Below are 27,523 nucleotides of genomic sequence, written 5' to 3' on the forward strand. Positions count from 1 at the left end.
ATCGAGGCAGATGACCGTTCACACTGAGCCTGGTTCTGCTGGAGGTTTTCCTCCCTGTTAAAGGGGAGTTTTCCTCTCCACCTTCGCTTCATGCATGCTCAGTATGAGGGATTCCTGCAAAGCCATCGACAATGCAGACAACTCTCCCTGTGGCTCTACACTCCTTCCGGAGGAGTGAATGCTGCTTGTCAAGACTCAATGCAATCTACTGGATTTCCTTGGATAGGAAACTTTCTGACCAATCTGTATAATTTGACTGACTTTGACTTTGTAAAGTGCCTTAAGATGACATGTGTTGTGAATTGGCGCTATATAAATAACATTTAATTGAAGACCACTGATTTAAAACATGGTCAACGTTAGGGCGGGGTAATAAATGGATTTAATCGATTAATTCAAATTTACACTTTTAAAGATTTAATTTCTGGAAGAAAAGGAAAGAAAATCTGGATTTTATTTAGCCAATTGTGCTTCCATGAAGGAGAACAGCATGCAATGCTGAATATATGTTTAAAAAAATATATAGTCAAAATATTGTAAAGAGGAAATGTTTTATACCATGGAGGCACTTTATCCATTTACTTTTTTTTAAGTTAGCTTGAAGTCACACAAGTGAAGCCTCTTCTTCGCTCATTGTTTAATACCACTACCAGCAAATATTTTGTTTTTCCATTTCCATAGTTTAAAATAGCAGGAAGGGCATCTTCTTTTACAAGAATATTTCACAGCTAATCTTTAGTTGTACTTTGAATTCAGGTCAACTCCCAGACGAAATGCTTGACGTAAAACAAAGTAAAAAAAAAATAATAATAATTTAAAAGGTGGAGCAGATTTAGTATCAAAAAAAAATCTGGCATTTTATTTCTAAGTCTTATCATCTAACCCTAGTCAAAGAAACTGTGATATAAAAAGAAAGCTAAATCGCTTTCAAGCTAAAAGCGACTTAAGTAAGATATCTGACTAGTTAGCTTTGGCCTCAAGGACTAATTAATCTGGACTCATACTGAATGAAAATGCCATGGGAGTCATCAGCTGCAGGTACTTTTAACTGAGCCTCACTTGAAAAATCCTGGTCTATACCTTTTAATTCTTGGCGAAACCATACTGATCTAAAGTAAGCTAGCACTGACTCTTCAAAACTGAAATAGCATCTGATGAACACAGCAGACAAGCATATTAAACTAGGAGCTTTGGCTGAGATTTGATGTGGAGTAACACTTAGATGAACCACTGTGGCTTCGGGGGAAATATTCCCTACATGAATCACAGACACTTGTCAAGGCTCTCTCTGTTTGCCTTTCACCAAGTGCGAACTTTCCACCACCCATTTCAGTGATGCCATCTTTTACCAACTCTAACTTGGGTGTTGTGCAAAACACCGACAGCTTAACCAACTATACCTGGACTCACACCCTGTGAAACTACAAGGAGAGGAATGCAGCAGCAAAGCCTCTCCCTGGGCCAGACAGAGAGAAATGCAGTAACTCCCCGTATATTCACCAAATCACACCCATTTGGTCAAATATAGCTGCGGTCCCCAGGGAGATGAGAACACATCAAAACAAGTGTTGTGATGTCAAAAAGGGGTGTTGGCACATTAGCCTTTGTGTTTAATGCTGTCACCACGTTTAATTGCTTATGTGTCAGCGCAGCAATAATAACCTGAAACATACCTGTAATTTTTGCGGTTCCTCCCTTTTCGAGGGAGAAACCTTCAAGGGTGCAGGCTCACCTTTTAAAAATCTGATCTAAAAACATTACTTGGCGCACAGCAGCAACACTGAAGGGAGGCCTTCTCAAGCATTACTTGACAGAACCAAGAGACAGAAGCTGAATTCAGTCTCTTCCAAACGCCTGGCATCACCACCACTGTTCTCACTAAGCAGATCAGACAACTTCCTCAACTGTTTCATAATCGGGGCAGCTAACCACATCCTCTGCATGCACTGTTGCTTTTTTTTTTTTTGAGAGAAGATCTTTGCTGGTTGAAATGCACCCTCAAAATGCACTGATGCAACTGCATGCTTTCCAGATTTGTGTAGCCAAAGCTTGCTAAGCATTTGTTTCCCCTTACTAAGCATTTGTTTTGTGCCAAGTTTGACCCCCAACCCTTTGCACCAAACTTGAAACAGTCAAAACTCTCTCTACTAAAACTAAACACACAAACACTTCCTGCAAACCCTAAAACATGCAAATCTAAAAGCGTCTTCAAATATTTACTTCACTTTAAAGCATGACCACAACTGTAAAACAGAAGACATCTTTCCATCAACTTCTACTTGTTTTCTTGAAAAGCCACTGCAGTCTTCTTTCTAAATTTGTAGTGCGACTGTCTTTGGCTCTGAGACAACTTGAAACAGAGTTTTCAGTTAGCAAGCAAAGCAGGAAAATCTATGAAAACCCACGCAAAGTTTAAGAAGAGGGTAGGTAGAACATGCAGATGAAAGACTGCCAGACACAACGGAAAACATATCCAAACTGCAATCACAGGAGGTTTGAGAACAAGACTGTTTTACTGTGACCGTTCTGGGCTCTGCTCTGAAACCCCTCGAGTAGTTTTCCATCTGCTGAGCTCACAGTCAGATCCAGTTATTTCTAAAAACCTTTGGTGAAGTACAGCAAGAGGGGAGCATGCCTATCCAGACATTTACCCCCCAAAAAAGCCCAGAAATGCAGCACTGGAAGGCTGACTTTTCTAATATGAAGTATGAAAGCATATTCAGAGTCATTACCGTTCAACAGGCAACTTTAAAGGTTAAGGAGGATAACAGAAACAGCTGCTGGACTGATGTAATGTGTCTGAGGGCTTCAGGAGGCTTGCACCTGGTTCAGCTCCGCCACAAATCAAACTGACTACCTAATGAAAGAAACCGTTCAGAACAGAAACAGGAAAGGCATGGACACACATCTCAGGTTCTTAAAACATCTCCGATGGCTTCCTTTCTTTCCCCCCCCCCCTTATTCATTTGAACATTTAATTGTTCACTTTCACTTTAAATGCTGGTGAAGATTCTCAGTCATCCAGGTCATGGTCATTCCAAAAAAAAAAAAAGTAAAAAACAAGGCAACTGGACTTGTTATACGTAGTAGAAGACGTTTCGCTTCCTCTCCAGGAAGCTTTCTCAATTCAAAAAGTCTGGAGTAATGTGGAGTAACCAGCTTTATACAAAGGCCTTGTAATGTGGTTACTCCACATTACTCCAGACTTTTTGAATTGAGAAAGCTTCCTGGAGAGGAAGCGAAACGTCTTCTACTACGGATAACAAGTCCGGTTGCCTTGTTTTTTACTTCTTTTTTTTTTAAAAAGTGACTTGTATTACCAGTTGTTTGGCACTCTGTAACAGATGTGAACAAGATCAAGTATATGAAGACAAAAGAGATATGAACAGTGAACATTTTGGCTAAAACCCATTGACTCCAAGATGGTATGAAAGACTACATTCACACCATTACTTTCAGTGACTTTTGAGGTCTGACCTTTTGTTTCCAGGTTTCTCAAAACTAAAACACATTAAACATAAACAATGTTTCACAGGTTGCTTGATAGAGGTAGTCGTTTTAAACACGGACAAAAAGGGAAGACTTGCCCTATCCATTTTCAAATCAGGTAAACGCATAAATTGGACATTGATGTTCTATTCGAAGCAGCCAGACTGGAGTGTGTCCTTAACGTTTAGGGTAGCCAACTGTCCCTTGAAAAAAAAAAAAAAAGAACTGACCAATATTAAGAAACAAAAATATGTGCCTAAGTAAATTAAGGTTTGAGTCAAATGTTTACAAAATAATTTCATACACAAAAAGGCAAAAAAAAAGAAAAGATTCATCATGTCAGTAGGGTGGAAGACAATGGTTGGCCAAGAAGTGTCCCTTATCTATTTTTCAAGGAGTTGGCAACCCTAACTGACCACCGTGGGTTTTTTTTTTTTTTTCATTTATTACCAGTACAGACAATTCATCTGCTCACATCACTTTAACAAGCACTGTAGGCGTTAAGCCGATTAGAAACTCAGGTATCCTGCTTAGCATCAAATCAAGAAACACGCAGCTCGTTATACATAACTGCGTGCTGTAATGTAAACCACCAGATAAATGTAGATTTTCTTTTCTTGAATTAGTGGAGGTACTTACCCAGTAGAATGCCGTGCAGTTCAGAATATCTTCTCTAACACCGGTTAAACGTTATTTCTTAACAACAAAAAAGAAAAAAAATAACTTTCAGAGCCAGCACGCCGAGTGGCTACAGTCTGGCAGCCACTGTCACCAAAAAAATGTTATTTACAAAGGAAATAAATGCAGCTTTAAAACACCGGAGTGCCCGCTGCTGCCTCTGTTTGATCGAAGGTTTCAGACGGCACGCGAGAATGCCAGCTGTGAGTGTGCGCGCGCTGTGGTGCCACCGGGACGAGCTCGTGATGCCATGTGCCGTGTCACCAAAATAAAAAGGTTGACACAAGCTGAAAGTGAGAGGGGCGGGTCGTACCGCGCAGCACACAGCAGAGCAGAGGAGGGAGCAGCAGAGATAATTGAGCTATTGATCCAAAGCCAGCTGCGCTTTGTATCCACGCGCCCCCTGCTGTCGAACAGGAGGAGGTGCAACAGAAGCACACAGGTTAATTGACAAAAGTTGGGTGTCAACTGAAAAGGTTTACAGGCGCGCTAATTAGATAATGTAAAAAAAAGAAATCAAAAAAAAAACTTTGAAGTGATTTAAAGGTCCTAGCGACTAAAAGTGCAATGGCAGCTTTGTCAGGGGCGATTCAACGTTTGACAGCGGTTGGGCTGGGTGATCACCCATCAGCCAAACCCATTCAAACCTGTGACCTTTAATTTCACAATCTTGTAATAGAATTATGTGTCTACAGGAACCAAGTTACATAATCATTGAGTGAATAACCCTGGAAACCAATAATAATCACACAGATGAATGATTTAATGCGACTGCTATGAAGCAAGAGTACTGTCTTTAAAAAATTCCGCTAGCATTACGCATGTGTCATGTTCTGAGTAAATCTATTTTACGGAAAGAGAGAGAGAAAGAGAAAAACGAGAGAGAGAGAGAGAGAGAAAGAGAGAGAGAGAGAGAGAGAGAGAGAGAGAGAGAGAGAGAGAGAGAGAGAGAATAATGAGCTGAATTTAAAGTTAAGATGTAAAGCACAAGCGGAAAAAAATATCAGACAGGAAAAAATAATGGGTAATTATTAAAAGATAAGGCATATTCAGGTAAAAATGCAATGTTCAAGTTATATTGAAAGGAAAACAGCTGCCGCTTTGCAGAACAATGTAAAAAAAAAAACATTCCAATGGAAGCTAAAGCATGTGCAAATGGACCTCAGCATCTGAGAGACAGAGTAAATAATTCTTGATCAGATCAAGAACTCCTGGAACCTTTAGAATGTTTGTAAACACTTATTGAGTTTCTTGTGAGCAGCAGAGATTATAAAGTCTAACATCAGCTGGGATGAAGGCAGACCCAGCTGCAGAAGCAAATTAAGGGGGAATTCCATTTTTTCCAGTGGTGCACACTTTTTCAAAAAACATTTTAGAAGCTTCAAGCTGAACAGTGGCTCTGCGACCACTCCTGCAGTGATGAGAAAAAAAAATTGGCAGATTCCAAAAATCTAAAAAACAAACAAAAAGCAACAGTGTAGTCAGTGTTGCCAGATTAGGCAGATTATTTGCATTTAACTGGGCTTCTTTTGAACTCATTGAGCGGAAAAAAAAATAGCTTATGGGCAGGTTGTAAATATTTGGGAAGGATGGATGGGTTTTCACAACATTTGGCAAGCTTTTAAAAAGAATAATAAAATATATCAAAATGGTTGTCATTATGTGGCAGAAAACTAAAAGCTTAAAAAAATGAGCCCCCATGAACTAATTTTACTAGTTAATTTATTTTTGAAAAGAGTAGAATCTGTCAAACCTGCCATCATCAATAGCTTCTGGTTAATCAAGTGTATTGGTCAACAAACGTCCCAAATGGGGTTGAGTTCTACTGAGCCACTTAAAAAAGTTTCATGGCTGTGCGTGTTTAAGATTGATTTATACTGTTAGAGAAATTAATTTTATATTAAGTTAGATTTACAACTCATGCTTAAAGGCTATTTATTTTTATTTTATTTTTGGTTGCTATAACAAGTGATCTTGTGTTATTTGGTTGCCTGATTGCACATTTTTAGTGGAGCAAACGTTTTTTTTTTTTTTTTTCGTCTTTGCTCCATTTGACAGCATGTTTTTTTAAATCTCAACCTATCTTGGACGCATGTTTTAAAACGTAGAACTATTAAATACATAATTGATTTTTTTTTTTTAGTTGGGCCAGTTTACCCTGTGTTTGGGCTGGAAATAGTCAGATCTGGCAACGCCAGGTGTAGTGCCATGTCCATTCAATTAACTCAAAGGTCAGGCATAAGCATACGCACTGTGATAAACAAGCACTGATGTAAGGCTGAGCACTGAAGCAAATACAGTAGAGTTATATACAGCAGCCAGGGAACACAAGGATCAGAACATGGCAGTGTTCCCTTATGGCTGCAAGTAACCCAAGTTTCTTCAACTTGGCTGAGTCTGCTCAGTTCTGCGCCTTGTGCTCCCTAGCTCCCATAGCTAAACCTCCTAGGATGAAGGTTTACTCGTGTTGACTCTAGTGCTGACTTTCCCAACAGAAATGAATGCCGCTGCTTCCTGCTCGCTCTCGTTTGCTCCGTTGTCGCTTCTTGTATCTGTTTGGAAATAAGTTTGAATATCTGTGCCGCACTAGCCACACAGCCGAGCCGTCTCTGTAGGCTACGAATGTCTGACTCGATGACACCCCCTCCAGCTGTAATTGGCTAGCATGTTGCCTTCAGTCGTTGGTTTGATTAGCTGAATTGTATGACTGACAACTCAAATATAGGAATAATAGAAAGTTTGCCATTCAGAGATAAAAAACAAAAACAACAACAACAAAAAACAGCTTCCAGTCCAGAGCGGGCACGACTTGCTATGTGAGCGGGCACGGCCCCCCCAATGCCCGCCCATGCCGCCTGGTCTGGATGAAGGACATACGGAAACGCTCCTTAGAGCATCTAGGATGCAGCAGTGTGTCCCTGAAAGAGCTCTCCTGCTCTGCAACAATTCCATGCATGGGGTGGGAGACATTGTCCACCAGTGATGTTATTTTTCTTACAGTCCTTCTGTCTCCCACCACCTGCACTGGATCCAGGAGAGGGCTGGCCCTCCTAATGACTTTATCCAGCCGCTTCTTCTCAGCTACAGATAAGATGTGGCTCCAACAAACCACAACATGGAAGATGGTGATGCCAATACAGTGTCAAAGGAGGTCTTCAAGTGCACACCTCTCAGTATCAATTGGATGGGTCTGCCAAAGTCCACCATCACCTCCTTTGTTTTTCCAGCATTTAACATGAGATGGTTCCACTGACACCGGTCTACAAAGCTCTGCATCCACTGTCTGTACTCTGAGTTGTCCTTATCTGTGATGAGACGGACTATAACGAAGTCATCCTAGAACTTCAGAAGGTGGCAGCCTGGGGAAGTCTGCAGTGCAGAGGGGGGAACAGAAACGGTGCCACAACGTAGCTCCCTGCTCCCGTACTGCGGACCAGCCTGTCAGAGACACAGCACCGTCTCCTCACGTTCTGCGGTCGATCCAGTATCCACTGGGACAGGTGGCGATCTTCTCCAGAACGCTCCAGTTCGTCATTCAGAAGTCGTGGTTGGATGGTGTTGAAGGCGGTGGAAAAAAACATCAAACACCATGATCCTCACAACGCTCCCGGGTTTCTCTGGTTGGTATATAATGCATACATGTATCTACGTGTTTGTGTGTCATGAAATAATCAGTGTAAGTTACCTTTTGTTGCCCAAAAAAAAAAAAGATTAAGGAAGCTACATGTGGATTCACAGCAAGAAACAAGTGGTAGTCTTGACCTCGTCTTACCGTTCAATTCCACATGAGAACCCATCAGTAAAACCCAGCGCTGTTTACATCGGCTTCATCAGAAGCATCACTGAACCTCTAGCTGCAATAAATGATCTGTGATATTATTGAAACATGTGGCAAAATGAATAGCTGAACACAAGTTGCTTTTTGTATCACTCGTTAATATTTAATCAACTTCTGTATGAACTGCGTACCATAGATATACAATGCATTGTTCTTTTTAAGCAAATATATATTATCCTTTCAGTTTTACAAACTGTTACAATCTGTACAACCATTTTACGTGGCTACTAAATGAAATTATATATATATATTTTTTACAGTGAAACCGTCACTTAAAGTTGATACTTTTTAAAGTCTTACAAACGTATCAAGTTACGCTGGAACCAAACACAGAGGATTTTTCTCGAATACTGCGCTTGAAATAACTTCAACACACGAACAAAGTAAATATCACAAAAGCGGTTTCTGCAAACATGAAGAGGACGCTGGGAATGTCTCGTGGACAGTTGAACACATGCATGTCATCCTAGGCTACTTTTGGCACACACAGCATTAAACTTAGCACTTCAAAGGATCATTTAACCATCAGAATATTCTTGATCCAACCCCTTAAACACAGCTGCTGCTGCTGCTGCTGCTGTTGGACGCATGACAGCTTCTTTTGAAGCAGAGAATGTGACAGGGGGGGGTGTTTACTATCACTACAGGCATACAACAGCAGCTTCGCACTTTATTAACAGAAGAAACTAGCAGATGCATTACGTCACAGACTTGAGGAAGGCAGTAAACAGACGATATGTCAAACCAATTTCCTGTCCTACAGATGTTTGTGAGGTTTCTTCAAAAACTGCTGTAGCTATTTCAGACATCTGAAAGAAAATCTGGGGAAACATATGTAAAAGAGATATTAATAATAGTTCAGTAAAAGGCTACAGAAATCCCCATCCTCGTTTAGGAATCCCAGCTGTGGTTTGTGTAGGCACTGTGGCGACAAAAAGAGGACCTCAGAGGGAACGGTGCTGTTCAGTGGGAAGGAATGCAAATTTCCTGCAGCTGCAAAAAGCTGTGGAACAAGGGAAATAAAATGTCCTGTGCATATGAGTCGCATCAGCGTTGCTCTCAAGTGTGTTAAAAACACTCCTCCGATTTCTGTGCAACACACGTTCGCATTCAGAATGTGCTCATACATGCAGGGAAGAGGAGGAGAGAGACCACAGCGTGTCCCTGCCCTCTCTTCGGGAATACAGAGTGCACATGCAAACCCCACAAAACATAAGCTATAATGGCACGAGAAAATGATCGCTAGCTACGCTCCTATGAGTCCCACTGAATGTTGGCAGGCAGAGTGAGGTGGTCAGACTGGTGTCACGTAATTCCCAGGAAAAGTCCCAAAAGTATGAGTCCGTTCTGACGTACCTACAGACAAAACAGCAGAGTGCATGCACAAGATCACAAAGCAGAAACAAAAAATATTCTTGACACATTTGAGATTTGTAACAATGAGACGTAATGTTTCATGGTGTCCAGTAGAGGGAGCTCTGACACAAAGAAAATACATTTTTATATTGTCTGCTGTTCTGCTAGATTTGTCATATTTGCAAGAAGTAACTTTGAAACGACACAGATATAAAAACATAAATGCAACTGAAACTGCAGTGATGATTCTGCAGTGCTACCTAAATATTAACACATGTTGCCATAAGAAACCGTGCCGACTCTTTACAGGAACTTGGGCAAGGCTCCATTCGGCTGACCCTACTCTGTCTATAGATATAGCTCTGACAATATGTGCCTGGATTGCAAAAATACAGATGTTTTATTATAATTATTATCAATATTAAACATTTATTGATACAGGTAGTCTCACAGACACATGAGAACTCATTTATAAAGGAAGACTTGTCCACAATATTTTTCAGAAAACCAAGAAAGAAGATTTGTTTCTTTTCCTTTTTTTTTTGTCCTACTCTTCATAAACTATGTTTTAGAAATCTGTGATCAGTTTTACTTTTTCAATATTCCTGACGAGGTTTATCATGTCCATGTCTATAGCGTAAATCTAAAAATAATCTCTGCTCAGGGCAGAATAATCCAGTTCAGCTTTGATCAGTATTTAAATTAAACTATATTCTAGATTATAAACTAGAACTCAAATGTAGCCTGGATTATTAAAAAAAGAAAACCTGTGAAAGAGCCCTGCAGGCATTATATAGCAACTTCAGTCTAATTCGGCAGCCTGGGTGTATGGTCATGTTTTCTTACAGTGCTCTCTCTGAACACAGCACATGGTGGCGCTCACGCCCTTATGGTCTGAAAATGTCAATCAGATAATAAAATCCTATTAAGGGCACAACTGACAGGTCACTTTCTGGGGGGAGGGGGTACCCCCTTGCTGCCCTGGATAAAGAGCTACATCACCCACAGTGAGGGATATATAACATTTGTTTTCAGCACTCTGGAAATGTTCACTGTTATTTTAAACCGTAATACCATGAGTTAAATCTGTTTAACATCCCACAGCAGTCATTTAGTCTATGGGCTTCTTTCTAACTAAAGGTGAAAGCATGTTCAATTTAGAGAACACCTTCATAACTTGTCCCAGATTACAGTAGTTAGAGCACATTTTCAGGCAGATGCCTTCAACAAGTTTCAGAATCTTTTATCTGACATTTTGTCATTTAACGCATTGAGCAGAAAATGGTTATGTGTCTTATTGTAAAGTATATACCTGGTTTCCAAATGTTTAATAAACACTTTTAAAGTGACAAAATGTGTAATATTACAGAACCCTGAAACTAGATGGTGAAATTAAAGTTTTTTGTTTCATCTGATAATTGATTTTTGGGTTTGTTTGTTTTTTGCCTGTCCTATATACCGTTTATTTTAAGGACAAGTGTGTCTGAGTTCCAATGGGTTAAACAATCCACAGTAAGACTAGCATCATTCAAAAGGATGTTAAAAACCAAAAATGAATTACCTACAAACCAGCCGTCGTCACATTTTTCCATCACTTGCACTATGTCCCCTTCTCTGAGCTCCAGCTCGTCTGCGTTCTGCGGTGCGTAGTTGTAAATAGCTTTATACCTGCAGCAGAAAACCAGACAAACTGCTCTAGACCAGAGTTTCACCTAATCCAGGATGTTTGTTCTGTTCTTAAGAAGTTAAAAACTAGACGTACGGCTGCCGTTGCCCCACTTTTGAGCCAGGGTTGTTCTGCGCTTGTAGGCTGACATGTGCATTAGAAGGCGCATACGGGCTTGGTATTGCACCCTGGGGGAGGAACACAAACTTCATGTCAGGTGACGAGAGATCGTTAATGTTGCTATGTCGACACAAACAGGGAGAACACAGGTGTGGGCATGCTGTGATTTCTGAAGGCGACAGTGAAAGCAGACCTGTGAGGAACCAGTGAACCTGGGAGCGTTCTCTGAGGGAGCTCCGGCTCTGTGCGCGGACGCTGAAGACTGTGGCGAAGATGAAACCGCCCTAACCGTGGAGTGTGCCTCAGCCAAGTGGCTGTTTTGGTTGGTGGGGGGAGCCGTATTGGGGGTGCCGTGGGGAAAACGGAGGGGTGACAGTGTCTGGGTGTGGGAGCGTGTCTGTGAGGCTGGGCTGCCATACGGTACGGGTGACAACGATTTCAGGGGGGAGTGCTCAGGTTTGGGGCTGTGGGAAGGTGGGGTGAAAGGGGACAGTGGTGACCGCGGGGATGGGGAGTGGAGTGGACGTCCCGGGCTCAGCGGTCCGGGGGAAATGGGAGACATGGGACCCGGCGAGTAGTCATCGGTGGAGTATTTGGTGCGAGGCATCTTGTTGACCTGGACATAATTGGCTGGGAAGATGCCACTCCGGTTCGTTCCAGAGATCCTGCCCTCCAACCACTTATCGTCAACGCACCGGGTTACACAGATCACTTCACCCTGCCAGGGACAGAAGAGAGTTCAGAAACGGTTCTTCAAACATAATTTTATGATGCAGACGTGCAGCACTCAAACTGTTGTTTTTAGACAAAGAGATTTCTCCTGGAATCCCTTCCTAAGAACCAAAAATGTAATGACTTTTAATATTTGAGTAAGAAAAATAAGAAAAGATCTAACATTAGATGCTTTTACAAGGACAAAAGCTGTCACAAAACTCTGTACACAAAAAAATTATAGCTATTAAGATTAAATGGAGTGATAGACAATATAAAGATACAACACAATAAACCAAAAGGGTTGTTAAAAAATTATTCTTCCCAATTAAAGCTTGACTAGACATAAATCCATAAGCACACACAAATAAATGCAGCTGAGACCAGATATGTACATACACCGCATAAAAAGACAACCTTTTTCCCAAAGTGTGTCATAAAATCAGATTAAACTTTCACTGTTTAGGCTAAGTTTGAATTTCCTTAAGACTAAGAATAACACACTCTTAACTAGACCAGATGTTGTGTTGTTATGGAATGGGATAGGTTCTGTGTGCCAGAGATTAACATGTTGTGGTGAGAAATGTACAAATATAAGCCAAAAGATAAAGAAAACATTCATAAAGATGCTGGCTAAGCCTGGTAAGAGAATGTCATTATCCCAGGTGACATATAAACATGAGCTAATAGGGCCACTCAGAGAGAAGGATGTCATTACTCCAAAAGCAAAATGAAAAGCCAGATCAGTCTTGTGGTCTGATGAAACTGACATTTAGGTTTCTGGCTATAATGATCATCACTGCATTTAGAGGAAAGCAGGGAAAACCTGCAAGTCTTACAGCATTCATCCCAACTGTGAAGTACGGTGGTGGCAGCATCATACTGTGTGGGTGTTTTGGAGGGACTGGTTCACTTCATAAAATATGCAGATGGCCTCATTATTATACAACATCCCAAGACATCAGCCAGAAAGTAAAGCTTAGGAACAGCTAGATCTTTTAAATAAATATTAACTCCAAGAATGCCTCCATATTTGTCCCAAAGTGGTTTAAAGCGAGCCATGGTTAGTTGAACATGTTGGCCTAAATATGTTGTAATTTTCCTATTAACTTTAAAAAAAATCCTGGAACCTACAGAGAACACAAGAATGCTAACATTACTTGAGTTGCTTTTTTTCTTGTTTTTTTTTTTTTTTTTTTTTTTTTTTTTTTTTTTTTTTTTTTTTTTTTTTTTTTTTTTTTTTTTTAAATCGGCTTGCATTTGACTGGTGTAAATCTAGACAATGCCACACTGTGTCACTGTTGGCTGTAATTTCAAAACAAAAAACAACAGAAAAAAGTGAGGTGAGTCTTCATCGCTTCTCCCATGAAAAAAAGACAAAAGTGTGGTTGGAAGAAGGCAATTTCCGAAAGTCCCACATTTGTGCTATCAACATTTCTCTCCAAAAGACTTTGAGTCGTTTGTACAAACAAAACTGATGAAGGAGTCAACAAGTGGCCATTACCATCGCAAGCTAAAGCCAGCCAGCAAACTATTTTTTATCCATTAAGCGCAAAACCTTGCGAGCGAAAGACACTGACAGGCATCAGAGACAAGCAACACTGGACGCACTTTTAAATAACTGAGGTACTGCCATTCGGTACCGAATATGAAATCATACCAGACTGAAGACCAGACCCTAAACAGGTGTTAACGGACCAAAGACCACACCGATCGTATCCTAAGCAAGTGTTATTGGGCCTGTCACTGGACACAGAGCATTCCTTGCCGGATCACAGAGTCATACGAGTGGTACGTGTCCCTCATCGTTTCATTATTATTATTATTATTATTATTATTATTATTATTATTATTATTATTATTATTATTATTATTATTATTATCATCAATTTTAATGTACCCCAGTTCAAACTGAAAAGGTTAACGTTGCTCATTGCTGTTTTGCCTGGACGGAGCCTGCGCTAAAGGACCTAGCATATGACATTTATCCAGAATGCATTGCAGCATAAACAACATGGCAACATCTGTGTAACAATATTTTATTTAAATTTATAAAAACTAAACAGCTTACAGTATTTTAATTGTATCGTTTTTACATCTAAAATATATATTTCTAAAATAATGTTCATTGTTACTACTGATCGTGGATCCCTTTAAGAACAACAAAGTCCATGTTTTCAAGTGGCCAGGAAAAAGTCCTGATCTCAGTAGGCAGAGCTGAAAAGCTGTGTGTGTGAGCAAAGGCCGCCCACACACCTGACCCGGTCACAGCAGTTCTGTCCAGAGGAATTTGTCAAAATTATAGCAAATTATTTCAAGAAGCTGATTTATAAATTATTTTTCCAGTTTGGTATTGAACCGGGTTAACACACTTTAGTACATTTGACTTGTAAAATCTCTACTCGGTGAGTAGAGTGGACTATATATAGTTGAAAATGCTGCATATTCTGGAATTAGAATGGGTTTGGATGGGAATTTTTAAATCAAGAATACTGAAATATCTTATGAGCGTAGCAGAAGGGAGGCAAAGGGAGTCCAAATTGCTTCTGCATCCATGCCAAGAAAAAGACTGGCCCAGTACAAACAACAAGTAGTTGTGATCCTTCCACTCTTTCAGGGATTAAACAAACAGCACCTGACCATATAATGAGTTTGAGCTGTGCTGGTGGGTGGATCTTGTTGCAAAGCCAGGCTAGCTGCTTATTCTTTCTCTCCAGACACAAAAAGTTATTAGACACGCTTCATAAATTCCAACAAAAGCTTTCACTTCCACTTAGTGCATTGGATCCATTGGACAGCAAAACTATCAGCCTATACTTTTGATGTGTCTTTTTTTTCTACAGTGATTAAAACAGTAATGATGAACCACTCACTTTACGAAAGGAAAGCTCAACAGGTAGGTCAGCGTTGAAGTTATAAAGAGCTACAGCTTCCCCATACTCCAACACCTGGAGAGTGGGAGACTTTATCGGTGTTGGCTTCTCTGTGGGAGGCAGAACCTGAAATAAAAGACACAGTTATTAATCATTGATAACATTTATAACATACAGAGCTTCACAAAAGTATTCACACCTCTTAAATATATCTGATTGTGTGTGTTATAGATCAACACAAAGGAATGCATAGTTGTGAAGTCAAGGGAAACATGAACGCAGTTTTTTTTTTATTTTTGAATAATAATCTGAAAGGTTTGAGATGCATACGTATTCTGCCCATTTGCTCAGATAACCCTAAATAATATCTGGTGTAACCAATTACCCTGAGAAGTCACATAATTAGATTTGAATAATTAAATCCCAAGCTTTGAACATTTCATAGATATTCCCATCTCATAATGGAAGGAATCCAAACAAACACATGGTTGTGCACCTAAACTGGTGGCCGGAGAAAGGAGAACATTTATCAAAAGGCCGCTGCCAACACTGGAGGAGCTGCAGCAATCCACAGATGGGAAAATATATTAGCTTTACACTCCGCAAATGTGGTTTTTAGAACTTATTGCTGAAAAAGAGCCATGGGAAGCCCTGCTACAAGCCATATAGGGGACATCACAATAATGGAAGAAGATGACACTAAAATCTGACTTTTTCAGCAGGGACAGGGAAGCAGGTCAGGATTCATAGGATGAAAGAGGGAGTTAAGTTCTGGGCAATCCTGGAAGAAAACAAGTTAAAAGCTGCAAATGTCTTGAGACCGGGGCATAGCTTCACCTTCCAGCAGGGAAATGACGCTAAACAAACAGCCAGAAGCTAAAATGGACTGGTTTATATCAAACCACAATAATGTGCAAGAATCGTCCAGTCAAAGTCCAGATCTAAATCAAATTGGGAATTTGTGGCAATATGTGAGAATTCACATACATTCTCCATCTATAAGTCATTTTACAAACAATAGGAGGCAAACATTTTAACCTCTAGATCGGCAAAGCTTCTAGAGATATAGCCTAAAACTTTAACTGTAGCAAAAAGTGGTTCTAAGTATCAAAACTTAGAGCCACCGTCACCAATCAGTCTTATTAAAATTGTTATTTTTTGACTCAGGCGAGCTTTCTTCTGTTCACAATCAGGCACAATTTTTTGTTGGTCTGCCACACGAAATACCTTTGAAACGCCCTGTAACCTCGTGAGAAAAAAATAAAAGAAAGTATGCAAAAATTCACCTCTACATAGGAAGTTGGGAAAATACCAGCTCTCCCATGATGCTCCCCTTCAAACCAGTTGGCATCTACCTGCCTGTGGATGTAAATAATGTCGCCTTTCTGCAATGGGAGCTCCCTAAAAACGGCACAAAAACACAAGAAGTTAATCATTTTGTGAAATGCAACACAAAAAGGCTAAACAATTATAACAAATCGATATTGAGAGAATGATTTAGCCTGTAAACCTGACGCCTAAGTTTGCATGCTCGTTCCTTCCTAGTTTCCGCTTGCTAGCTGCGCATGCACACTTCTAGAGTTTATGTATCTGGTTAGCTTAGCAGTTAGCTTTGATGTTAGCCGTTCATTGTCGCTCCGCTGCTCTCCCTGTATACTTTGAACATGGCTGAGAGTCACAAGGACCAAACCGCGTACACCTTTATGAGAAGGCCTCAGTAAAAAGAAATAAGACCAGAGTTATTTGTAGGAGATTTTTGTCACGCGATTCCCCTGAGGAGCAGAAAAGCAGGTAAGACGGTCTTGCGCATGCACAGTTATTCAAAAAGGGACTTGGAGAAACTTCCGGAAAAATCGCAGACTCTACCTTTAAGTGAATATGTTTAAAATAGAAACCTGCTTTAATTTGTCAGGTTATGTCTCACCTGGGTGACTGAGCCTTGAAGTCAAACTTGGCTCTTGCAGCTTTCATCTACAAATGCAGAAAAAAATGATCTTTTAAATCCTGAAAACAAAACTTGCATTTATCAGGTTCAAATCTTGCAGTGGCTTTGGCCATTCTGGCTTTTTGGGTCACCAGACGACAGTGAAAACATACCTTTTTCTCTTCTTTTTTTGATGCGGGCTCCATGGTTTCATTTGCAGGGGAGGAACGTCCTACTGAGAAACACAAAGCAGGCGTAAAGCCATCAGAGGAGCCTGATACGTACGCTGTATTGTTCGGCTTGCCTGTTTTTAAATGTGCTGCTATCTAAAGGCCATTGCAGCCTAAACAAAGGCTAACGTTTGGAAGGGTACTCGAACTTCCCGGGGGGGAAAAAATTCTTGATAGAGCTAATCTTAAATCAGCTCTTCGGAGTTTCACTTCCTATTTTTGTGAGCTTCCTCCCCACCCATTAACATTCTAAATGGGGGGAAAAAAACTGCTAGGACTTTTCACGATCTCTCCATTGTCTTCTCATGAAAGTGATGGCGGGAACGGAGCATGACCAATAAAGTAGAACCATGAGACCATCAGGATATATTAGATTACTTAAAGCTTTCATCGAATTTACTGGACGAGTGGCCTGGTTTCTAAATATATCAGTAAAGAGGCAGTCATTCAGGAAAGAGGAAAGGCCCAACAACTTGACGACAATAAAAGACAATAAATTATTGTTCCTTAAAACCTAACTCTATTCTCATAAGGGTTTCTGAACAAAAAAAGGTTTGAACAGCTGTTTTTTTTACCATGTGCAGGAGCAGAAGTCAAAGGTGAGCCACCAGCACGTTGGAGAGGCTGCTTAGACGCTGAGAGATTGCTGGAAAAGTGGAGAAAGTATGAGTCTTGATTGGTTTCAGTAATGTCTCTAAATCTTAAGGAGGAGGATTCTGATGACAGCAAACCAGAGGAACACATTTATAAACTAGGCATGGGCTGACAGCTGATGTCGTCGAGGATTTAAAGAGTTAAGATATCAAAACTGCAAACTATTTCTGTCACATCGGACCGCCGTTTCAAAGTGCTCTCAAGACAGATTTATGGAAAGTGCTGTAAGATAGTCACACAGCGCTGTACCCTCCCCCACATATTGCTTAACACTGATGGTCAGCTGGCTGAAGGACGATCACTAAGCTTTTCCCTCGCTTTCAAGGAAGACACATTAGGTTGTTCGAAAGCATTTCTGGTTGCAACAAACACAAAGAGTCATGAGTTTGGGAACTTAAGGAGCGTCATCAATCGGTCTTATTCAAGTAATAGATGAGGACAGCTCAGAGTACAGACGGTGGATAAAGAGCTTTGTAGAATGGTGCCAACAGAACCACCTCAGGTTAAATGCAGGGAAAGCAAAGCTGGCGGTGGACTTCTGCAGGCGCTGACCCAACCTCACTGACACAGGTGAACATTCAGCGAACTGATGTTGAGATACTGGACTCTTTTATGTACCTGGGTGTTCACCTGAACAATAAACTGGACTGGAGTCACAACACAAATGCTCATTCCAGGAAGGGTCAAAGCAGACTCTATCTGCTGAGGAGGCTATGGTCCTTTAGAGTGCAAGGGGTGCTCCTGAGTCTTTCTTTGACTCTGTGGTGGCATCAGCCATTTGTTGGAATAGCAGCTTATCTGTAGCTGAGAGGAAGCAGCTGGATAAACTCATTAGGAGAGCCAGCGCTGTCCTGGGATGCCCCCTGGACCCAATGCAGGTGGTGGGAGATGAAAGGACTGTAAGAAAAATCAAGTCACCGATGGACAATGTCTCCCACCCCATGCATGGAGCTGTTGCAGAGCAGGAGAGCTCTTTCAGGGACACACTGCTGCATCCCAGATGCTCTAAGGAGCGTTTCTACAGGTCGTTCCTCCCACTTTATAATCGCTGCTGCTTACAAGGAACTCAATAACTGTTGACAAACACGCAAATGGTTGCACAGGTTCTTATCCAATCATGAATCATTTACGCTGCTTCTCAGATACTGAGGTAAACCTTAGCTACTTTGAGATGCTGCTGTACTATCATGCATATTGCATACTATCTCAAGTTCTGCGAATTGGCTGGAGTTTTTCCACTGTTTAATTTGAATATTTCATACTTTTTGAAGTGAGTGTGCTATACTATTAACAATTGTGCAAAATTTACTATGGTATTAATTGATTACTGTTACTCTTGACATTTCTGATTAAGCTCACCCTCTGCTGCCTTTGAACTAACTTTCTATTAGCTTGTTTTTCCCCATTATTATTAACTTTGTATAACTCTGCCACTGTCATATCTTCCCCATTGTGGGACAATAAAGGAATTTCTTATCTCTTTTCTCCTGTTTGCTTTTGGATCCTTCTCCACAATAAATCATGAACTACTAAAATTAGTTTTCCTCATGTCTTAAAGCCAAAATCATAGGAACAATAAATAAATGTGGAAGATTAAATTTTTACAACAATGTAAATTCAATATGTTTTATTGTTTTAACATCAGTAAAGCAAACTCAAAACATCTGTTCAAGAATGCCTATTCACTATAATTATCTGTTCTTTTTTGTTTTTAATCATGATTTGTTGTCATTGTTGAATTTAAACAGTGTCATTGGGTGGCCTGAAAGGTGCGTTCAAATAAAATGTATTTGATTATTATTCTTATTTATTAGATTATTTTATACATGTTTCTTTAAATTTTGTGTCTTACAAGATTATTATACTATGAAAAAGTCATGATTGGGCACATTTTCTGTGGGCCGCGATCAAGAGAAACCCTTTTTTAACTTTATTTAACAGTAAACAATAACTTTTTTATATTTGTTTGATTTTAAGTCTTAGAACCTACTAAAGAAATGACTAGAGATTGGGATTGATTGTTTTCAATTAATTAAGGGTAACGGGGTGTAGCCAATGCCTGGATAAACTATACAACAATAAAACCAATGGAAAGTTGAATTTTTATATAACTACGCTTTGAGAATAAACATGTTTACATCACTTCTTATAAGTTCAGCTGTCCAGATAACAGCTCTCCTCAGACAGAATCCGGCTGACATGTCTGTTGCTGTGCAGCGTTGTAACCTAGGCCGGTTAAATGCTACCACAGCCAGCTACCTTGTAACTTTGCTGATTTTTCTCCAGTACCAGTGGTGTTTACATTGAAGTTGTTTCAGCTGAGTTATGAAGTTAAGTTAAACCCTAGCTGTCCTTAAAAAGCAGACTTAAGTCATAGTGAAGAGTCGACACTGTTCTGTTTTGGTGTTGCACAACAAACCTTAGCTCTGTGCTAAGGTTTTTGTTCATTACACGTGTATGCCAAACTTAAAGGGCTGTACTATCCTAAATGTGGGCTTAGGCTACTGGAGGATATCAGGATCTAATTTTCTCACTCTATAGAGTTCTACTGTTCTTCAATTATGCATTATGTGTTGTCATTTCTGCTTTAACTTTCTGTTCTCTCTCTTTTCTCTTTATAGTAGGTACACCTGGTCTGGTGTTCTGTTAGCTGTGACATCATCCAGAGAAGACGGCTCACCCCCTACTACCATCTAATGTAGAACAGATTACTAGATCAATGTGTGCTTCTGTGCTTTTTTGTCTCTCTTGTTGTGTCTCTGCTCTGTCTTCTGTAACCCCAGTCGGTCGAAGCAGATGACCGTTCATACTGAGCCTGGTTCTGCCAGAGGTTTTCCTTCCCGTTAATGGAGAGTTTTTCTTCCCACTGTCGCTTCATGCTTGCTCAGTATGAGGGATTGCAGCAAAGCCATGTACAATGCAGACGACTCTCCATGTGGCTCTATGCTTCTCCAGGAGTGAATGCTGCTTGTCGGGACTTTGATGCAATCAACTGGTTTCCTTATATAGGACATTTTTGACCAATCTGTATAATCTGACCCAATCTGTATAATATGATTGAACTTGACTTTGTAAAGTGCCTTGAGATGACATGTTTCATGATTTGGCGCTATATAAATAAAATTGAATTGAATTGAATACTAAAAGTTTCCGATGCGTGTTAGTGTATCATTACAGCCCTAATGCCTGTTATGCACAGCTAAATTCCTTTATTCAGGTTTACTGTGTAGGTCATCTGTTTGCAACTAGTTTTAATACACTGAACAAGGATAACACATATAATAAGAAAGCTAAATGATAAATCAGCTGTCCCGACATGGAAAATCTGATTCCAATAATACCCATAATAAGAATAATGACTCACTGTGTTTCTGGGTTACAAATTAACCCATAACCCAAAAAATGTTTGCCCAGCCAGACTTTTTTTTTTTTTACTTATTTGAATTGTATGAGACAATATAGCCCGGTGTTGTCTTTGCAGCTGGACCCAAAAGCTGAGAAAAAAATCACAATGCTGCATTTTTACATGAAAAACTTCCACAGCAAAATCCCTTCAGGACTGTAAAAGGTCACAGTCCATGAACTCAATTTAGCAAACAACAGCGAGAATCATCCAGGAATGCCTTGCACGCAAGATGAAAAAATGTGGAATGCTATCCTCGTCTGTCAAGGAACAGACAGTAAAATGTAAACCTGGTTAACAAGACAGCTTTAGAACACAACTCAGAAAGGATAAATGTATTTCACAGATTCACGGATAGTTATCAGGGTGTTTTTCTAGTAGAATTCTAGTTCTGGGATTCCTGAAACAGCAGGAGGACTTCATGAAGGCAATGATGCAATTTCAAAAGAGATTAGAAGGAGGTGGAGAGTTACAGTCAGTGAAAAAAAATGTGTGGGGAACTTTCTATGAGCTTCTGATGCGCCTATTTAATTTAATCTAATGACTTCAAGGATACGCAAGTTTACTTATATAGCATCTTTTAGACATTAAGTGATCCAAAGTGCTTTTCAGGAGATCAAAGGAAAGACACCAACAAAATAACAAAGCCTTTTAAGATTTAATTAAAAGAGAGCTTAACATGTCAACCTGTCAAAAATGTAAAGAAACCGATTCAAGAGGAAAACTTAAATCTAAAATTTAAACTGAAGGTTTTATTCTAAATTTAAACAGATCTGCTGTATGCACAATTTTTGGAGTCCAGTTTTTCAGGGAGCTTGTCCCACAGACTACGAGCTGTCTCAGCTTGTTTAGTTCTGGTCCAGGCAACACTGAGTAAGAAGGCCTTTGAAAACCTGTTCACTTCGGATCTCTGGACTGGGGAGACACAGAGATATAAACTTGTATATTGCCAGCAGACATACGCTAGGAAATGGTAGTATTCTATAATCCAAGCTGGTGGGCTCATATGTTAAATAAAATGGCCTCATAATAGACCCTTGAGGAACCTTCCACACATTAATTTTTGGTTGTCCAGTTTTATAATTTACAAATTAAACACAGTCCTTGTTCACTAAAAAAGGATCTGAACCAGTTTAGCACAGTACCAGACAATCCCACCTATTTCTTAAGTCTGTTATGATCAACAGCTTTAAATACAGCACTGAGATCAAGTGATACCAGGACAGGAGTCTAAATCTAAAGCCTGGCTGGAAATCACTGAAGAGAATGTATCCCCTTAAACTACTTTTTGCCAAGCTTCTACTCTTAGTTTCACAAGATAGCTTAGTTCATGTAAACACGCTGTACTTTTCCACTAACTGGTGAGAAGAATGCATCATTGTAATGTGAACATTGACAGAAAAGGACACATTTGTTACCCTTTATGTGTTTTAACCCCATAAATGCTAAGAGTATGTTTTTTGAGGCAAGTATTTCAGAGACGTGTAACTCTCCAGGAAAGTTAGTAGTTTCCTAAAAAAAAAAAAACACCTGCTGTATTGAGTAAACATGTTGCTAAGTATATTTCATATATTGTTTTGAAAAAAAGAAATCACGGATTTATTAATTGAGCTTTCTTCATATGATAAACATGCTGCATATCAGACATTTTCAATTACAAAACCCTCATTCCTCCTTCGGTTGATTACAGTATATTCAGAAATGTTTAACCCAGTAGGACTCAAAGAGTTTAGGACTTAAAAAAAACTTAAGCGATATGGTAACAAAAACACCAGTGCTTTGTCAGACGTAGCCAGTACAGCAGGAAGCAAGGCTAGCTTTTTCTCCTGTTCAGATGCATACTAAGAAAGCTAGCTGTATATAGCCTAGGTGCAGAGGAGGATTAATTCCCTCAGGAAGCCCTTGGCATAGAAGCTCAGAGGTCCATAGACATGACATTTGGGGAATATTATTTAATGTAATTCATACACCATGGTAAAGTAAAGCATTACCTGCAAAGTCTGCCAGAAGATACCACAGTCATATTTGTCAACAACCAAATAATTTGTTAATCTGCTCAAAAATAAGTCCACTGTGTTAGAACCTGCTGTGAAAGTTCTTGAAGAATGTCAAAATCTGTGTTTTCATGATGCATACAAAATGTATAATCTTACTTGCAAGGCCACAAGATCCTAATTTATCATTCATGATACAATTATTTTTTTTAATTAAGCAATGTTTTATTTGAAGCAATAAACAGTGTGTGTATTACTTCTTATATCAGACTTTAAAGGGTTAACTGTATTCATGGTACTTTTAAGGAGACATTTAAATTAGAACATGAGCCAAATCTAAGTTTGTTTATATATCTTGGCTCATGCTGGTATGCAACCTTACAGTATTTTATATAAATAGAACAGAAGTTTACATCAAAACTCACACATATAGTTTAAAAAAAATAAGTAATGAAACTACCACTGCACTTAATCGTATGTAATTCTCCTTTTCTATCAGCCTGTTTTGATCAAATGGTGTGTTGTCCTTTGACTAACCTGTGGTTGGTAGTGCCAGCCTTTGGAACTGGATCCCTGCCTGTGGCCTCCTGCAAGCAGAGGGAACACTGTGTGAACACGCAGTTTGTTCCCTGCAGAAGCTCTCTGCCTTCTGTATCTTCTCACAGTTCAGAGGAAATCTCACAACAACTCAGACAAAGTAGAGGTGCTGACCACTCCCAACTTAGCAAGGGAATCCCCAGGGTCCTAACCTCCTCGGCTTCAAACGGCAACAATGCTCTTGGTTTGTCTGGGCTGTCTGTGAGATCCATGCTCATTTAATCACGAGAAATTTACATTTTCTACTAGTTGCTCTGAAATTAAGAAGGGAAAGTATGAAACAACCTGATCAAAAAGTTCTATACATACATTTTTGTTTCTTGATTTTGTTTACTGAAAGGTCTACATTGGCTTTGGAGGAGTTGCAAGCAAGTGAATCAGAAAGCAGATCAATCTGAGTGCAATACAGGCAGTCAGCTCTCAGGCAGTCATTGAGGTCAGAGGGAGTGAGAACATTCATATTGACAGCTAGCAAGCAGATGGATCACACAGCTTTCATTGGGAACGTGGGGAGGGAAGGTGTGCTGGGGTTCTGCTAAATCAGAATGCAACGGGAAGGGGGAGTGGTTCTTAGCAAAGAAATTCGGTAGGGGGGCTCAGTACCTCACCCCGGCCTCGACGCTGCCTCTTCTGGGAAATTGTCCTCTCCAGGCCCTGAATCTCCGAGTCCAGCTCAGCTTCAAACTGGCTCAGCTCAGACTGCAGACTGGCCTGAGCCCCAGCAATTACAGTGTTGGAATGCAAGAATAAAATGCTACCACAGAGCCTGATATTTGGAGCTAGTAATTTCCTTTCTGAGCTTAAAAAAGTGAAATATCTTTAGCCAAATTGGAAAAAGCTACGTTTGGTTTAGGTTGTAGATGCTCACCTCAATGGAAGGTGCTTTTGGTTTCTCAAACTGTCTCTTCGGGGACGAAATAACCTGCAGAAGGAACAAAACCACACAGCAGTAGATTTTTGGCCTCAGATTTGGAGCTGAAATAGCTCATAAAAGCCAACCACATTATGGTGGACCATAAGCAGTTTTACAAGAATTTAACCCTAAATAACAGCTGTGTAAAATAGAATTAAACTCGAATAAATTATCTACAAGTCATCAACCTTGTGAACCTGTATTTAATCTAAAATTAGTATAAAAATGCTGAAACAGACAGAGTTCCAGTAAGAAATTTGCAATTGAATTTATCATGCATCCTTCTGTCACATGTCGATGTGCCCCTGTGCAAGGCACCAATGTTGCCCGCTGATCTACATGTCTGTGTGCTCCTTTATGAGTGAGACTTAGTGATTGTGGCTCTAGTGTAAAGCTCTTCGAAGGTCAAAATGATGGAAAAGCACTACAAAAAATAAGTCCATTTAGACATTTTGCAAAATGCTCCTTAGCAATTATCACCTCAACCACAAACCTTTTTTGTAACTACCAATGAAACTGGTATAATTCTGGCTGCACATCACTCGTACTGCTAAAATTGGTTGTGTTTATTTTAATTAGCTGTTATTAAATTGGGTTTTAAGCAAAGTCGACATATAGGAGAGTTGGAGCCGTCTCCTGAGGGCAACGTACTCCTTCTAAAACCAAAACAATGTATTTTTGGGGATCCCTGTCCTGTTGGGCAACAGAGCTGTGTCCAGTTTTTAATCAGCTAAATCAAACTCTCATTTAGGTGAAAGGAAATCGGTTATGATGTTTAATAACCAACCACCAAGCCTCAAACCTGACATGAACTGGAAGCCTCTGGACACCACGGGTCTCGGTTCACTGTGAAGCAAGTTTAACATCAATGCGAACGGAGAAAACGCCGACCAAAGGAGACGGCCCTGCTCCGAAGTCCACATATTGAAGCTGAGACAAAGATTAAGCCGTTTGGCCGCAACGATAGAGAAGCATGTTTAGATGAGACAAGCCAGAGAATAGGATAGCAACTTTCAAGCTGGGTGGTGGCAGCATCCTGTGGCGTGACTGATTCACTACCAGCTGTATGGGCGTTTTGTACAAAGTGAGTGGAATAATAAGATAAAAGGATTACATTTCATTTCTTTAACTCCGTCTCAAATCTACCGCATGTCGGGATGAATTGTTTATAAAAAGAAAACAAATAAAAAAATTGTAAAAGATTGCTTTAAGCCAATTTGGTTCAACATGACTGGACATTTGCTAAAATGTTTAACTCATCAAAATAAAAAGGACAAATTCTAAAAAGCAGAGATCCATTTGCAGCTTAGCAGAGAATATTTCTATTTTCACGAGATCAACAATATTTCTTTTACTCTCGTTCTCAACAAGGACTTGACACCTTCAGTAGCCAGTTTTATCAAACATTACCATAAAAGGCACAGAAGTTGAGAACCACAAGGTACTTGTTGGCTTTTTTTGTGTAAAACCTTGGCTGAATCCATCGCTTTGAATGCCAGACTTACTGGAGTCATCCTGTCTACAATGTCACACTGAAGCAGGACAACACCTGATATGGTCTGTGAGCTGCTTTTCCAAGCACCGTCCAGGGGATACAATACAGCTCATGAAGACAAAATGAAATAAGTCTCCATGCTGTGAGCCATTATGCACCAGAAGAGGTTAACGGCATAATACAAATCACAAGACCAATCAGCTCCCAGGGGGGGAGTAGAAACAAAGATTTCTTTTCTCCACAAGTGCAGACGCAACTGACAAAGTGCACACCAAATTTGGAGAAGCATTACAGGAGCCATTTGAAAAAAAATTAAAATAAATAAAAATGTCTCTGCAGCTCTACAGCTAGGCAGGGAGGGGGTTTAAACCCACACCTAAAAGAAATGTTACAGAAATAACAACACTGAATATAGCGAACTGAAACTGTGACAGTAATAGATTAGAAAGTGAAATATGTGTTTACCAGACTCCACTCTGTACAAAATCTAACATTTAAAGATCATTGGTTTTCTTTTTTATAACAGTCTTCAACATTTACTGAATCTACTGACTGCAGGAACTGAGCTCATCTTGTGGCAGGAATCCATAACTGAGCCCTGAAAAAAGCTGTGAACGTACAGGTCGCACTGCGTGAGAAGATGTAATCTGAGGAGTTAGACTGTAATCCTTCAAGAAAATGTGACCAATCTGCTCCTGAACTCCTCACAAGGAAAACAGGCTCCAAAGAATTACAGCTATTAAGCCCAATAACAACTCTGGATCAATTTAAAGACTGCAGACTTACATGGGAACTATGAGCTGGAATCAGAGCTTTATCAGAGTCTATATTTAAAATGCGTCTGTATGGGAGGTCCGTACCTGGCCTTTACTCTCTGATGCGGAGCTCCTTTCAGGCTCAAAGTCGAATATACTCCTAGGTTGAGAGTGTTGCTTTCCAGGGTCCGACAGCTTAGCTACATCCTCGCTCCTAAAAGGTAACACACACACACACACACCACAGACACACACAATAGACGGCAACTTAATCATGGTTTCATTGTGAGTGCATGTAACAACATATCCAAACTTGTCTCTCCAGCAAATTTGCCCTGAACAAGATTTGGCACAGATTTTTAACTGGTATTCACAGAAGCAGTCAGCTGTGGGCTGTATGATGTAAAAAAAAGTCAGCACAGGTAAGTGTTATGATTGGTTTCCAGGTGCTGGAATAAAGTCACCACACAAACATCTGCACAGGGGTCAGTTCAATTTCAACAGCTCTGACTGACTACTAATAAAATATTTCTTGATTCATTTCTTGATTTGAAATCGTAACACACTGTGTTTTATATGTAAATATTGTATCTTCATCCAAACAAATCGATATAACATGGTATTGTGATAAAGCTGGTGAGTTACACCCTGATAGACACAGATTTAACTCCTCCTGGCCAGTAGGTGGTGCATTCGCCCACTTTAGTCCCAGCCTTCAATTACTGTTTGCCAGGCGGTTGCCAGGTCCGCCAAATAGCGGAGGTGGGCAGGGGCAAGCTCTGCATGGCTTCTGAGCTCCTCTGCTTCCTTAAGTCGGCACCAGCGCT

General features: G+C 40.1%; 2 protein-coding genes across 8 annotated transcripts in view; both read right to left on the reverse strand.

Moving 5' to 3' along the window:
* pdlim2 (PDZ and LIM domain 2 (mystique)) overlaps positions 1-4,450 on the reverse strand; it is a 52,276-nt gene extending 47,826 nt beyond the window's left edge. Inside the window, exon 1 of the mRNA XM_012863303.3 lies at positions 4,129-4,450. The gene's annotated coding sequence lies outside the window, so the exon portion shown is untranslated. The remainder of the gene's footprint in view (positions 1-4,128) is intronic.
* A 3,632-nt stretch (positions 4,451-8,082) lies between these two features.
* Positions 8,083-27,523, reverse strand: part of sorbs3 (sorbin and SH3 domain containing 3) — a 36,947-nt gene continuing 17,506 nt past the window's right edge. For 2 of the 7 annotated variants that reach the window (XM_021316915.2, XM_012863293.3), the window contains exons 9-21: positions 26,802-26,910; positions 24,402-24,455; positions 24,137-24,244; positions 23,474-23,523; positions 17,461-17,531; positions 16,829-16,890; positions 16,656-16,702; positions 16,018-16,132; positions 14,732-14,857; positions 11,341-11,865; positions 11,124-11,215; positions 10,923-11,029; positions 8,083-9,361 (exon numbers count right to left, since the gene is read on the reverse strand). In XM_021316915.2, the coding sequence (XP_021172590.2) occupies positions 9,300-9,361; positions 10,923-11,029; positions 11,124-11,215; positions 11,341-11,865; positions 14,732-14,857; positions 16,018-16,132; positions 16,656-16,702; positions 16,829-16,890; positions 17,461-17,531; positions 23,474-23,523; positions 24,137-24,244; positions 24,402-24,455; positions 26,802-26,910 (1,528 nt within the window). In that variant the 3' untranslated portion in view covers positions 8,083-9,299. The remainder of the gene's footprint in view (positions 9,362-10,922; positions 11,030-11,123; positions 11,216-11,340; positions 11,866-14,731; positions 14,858-16,017; positions 16,133-16,655; positions 16,703-16,828; positions 16,891-17,460; positions 17,532-23,473; positions 23,524-24,136; positions 24,245-24,401; positions 24,456-26,801; positions 26,911-27,523) is intronic. The other 5 variants (XM_021316919.2, XM_021316920.2, XM_021316922.2 and 2 more) reach the window with 5 other exon arrangements.

Source organism: Fundulus heteroclitus, chromosome 12, assembly GCF_011125445.2.
Source record: "Fundulus heteroclitus isolate FHET01 chromosome 12, MU-UCD_Fhet_4.1, whole genome shotgun sequence".
In the NCBI taxonomy this organism is placed as follows: domain Eukaryota; kingdom Metazoa; phylum Chordata; class Actinopteri; order Cyprinodontiformes; family Fundulidae; genus Fundulus; species Fundulus heteroclitus.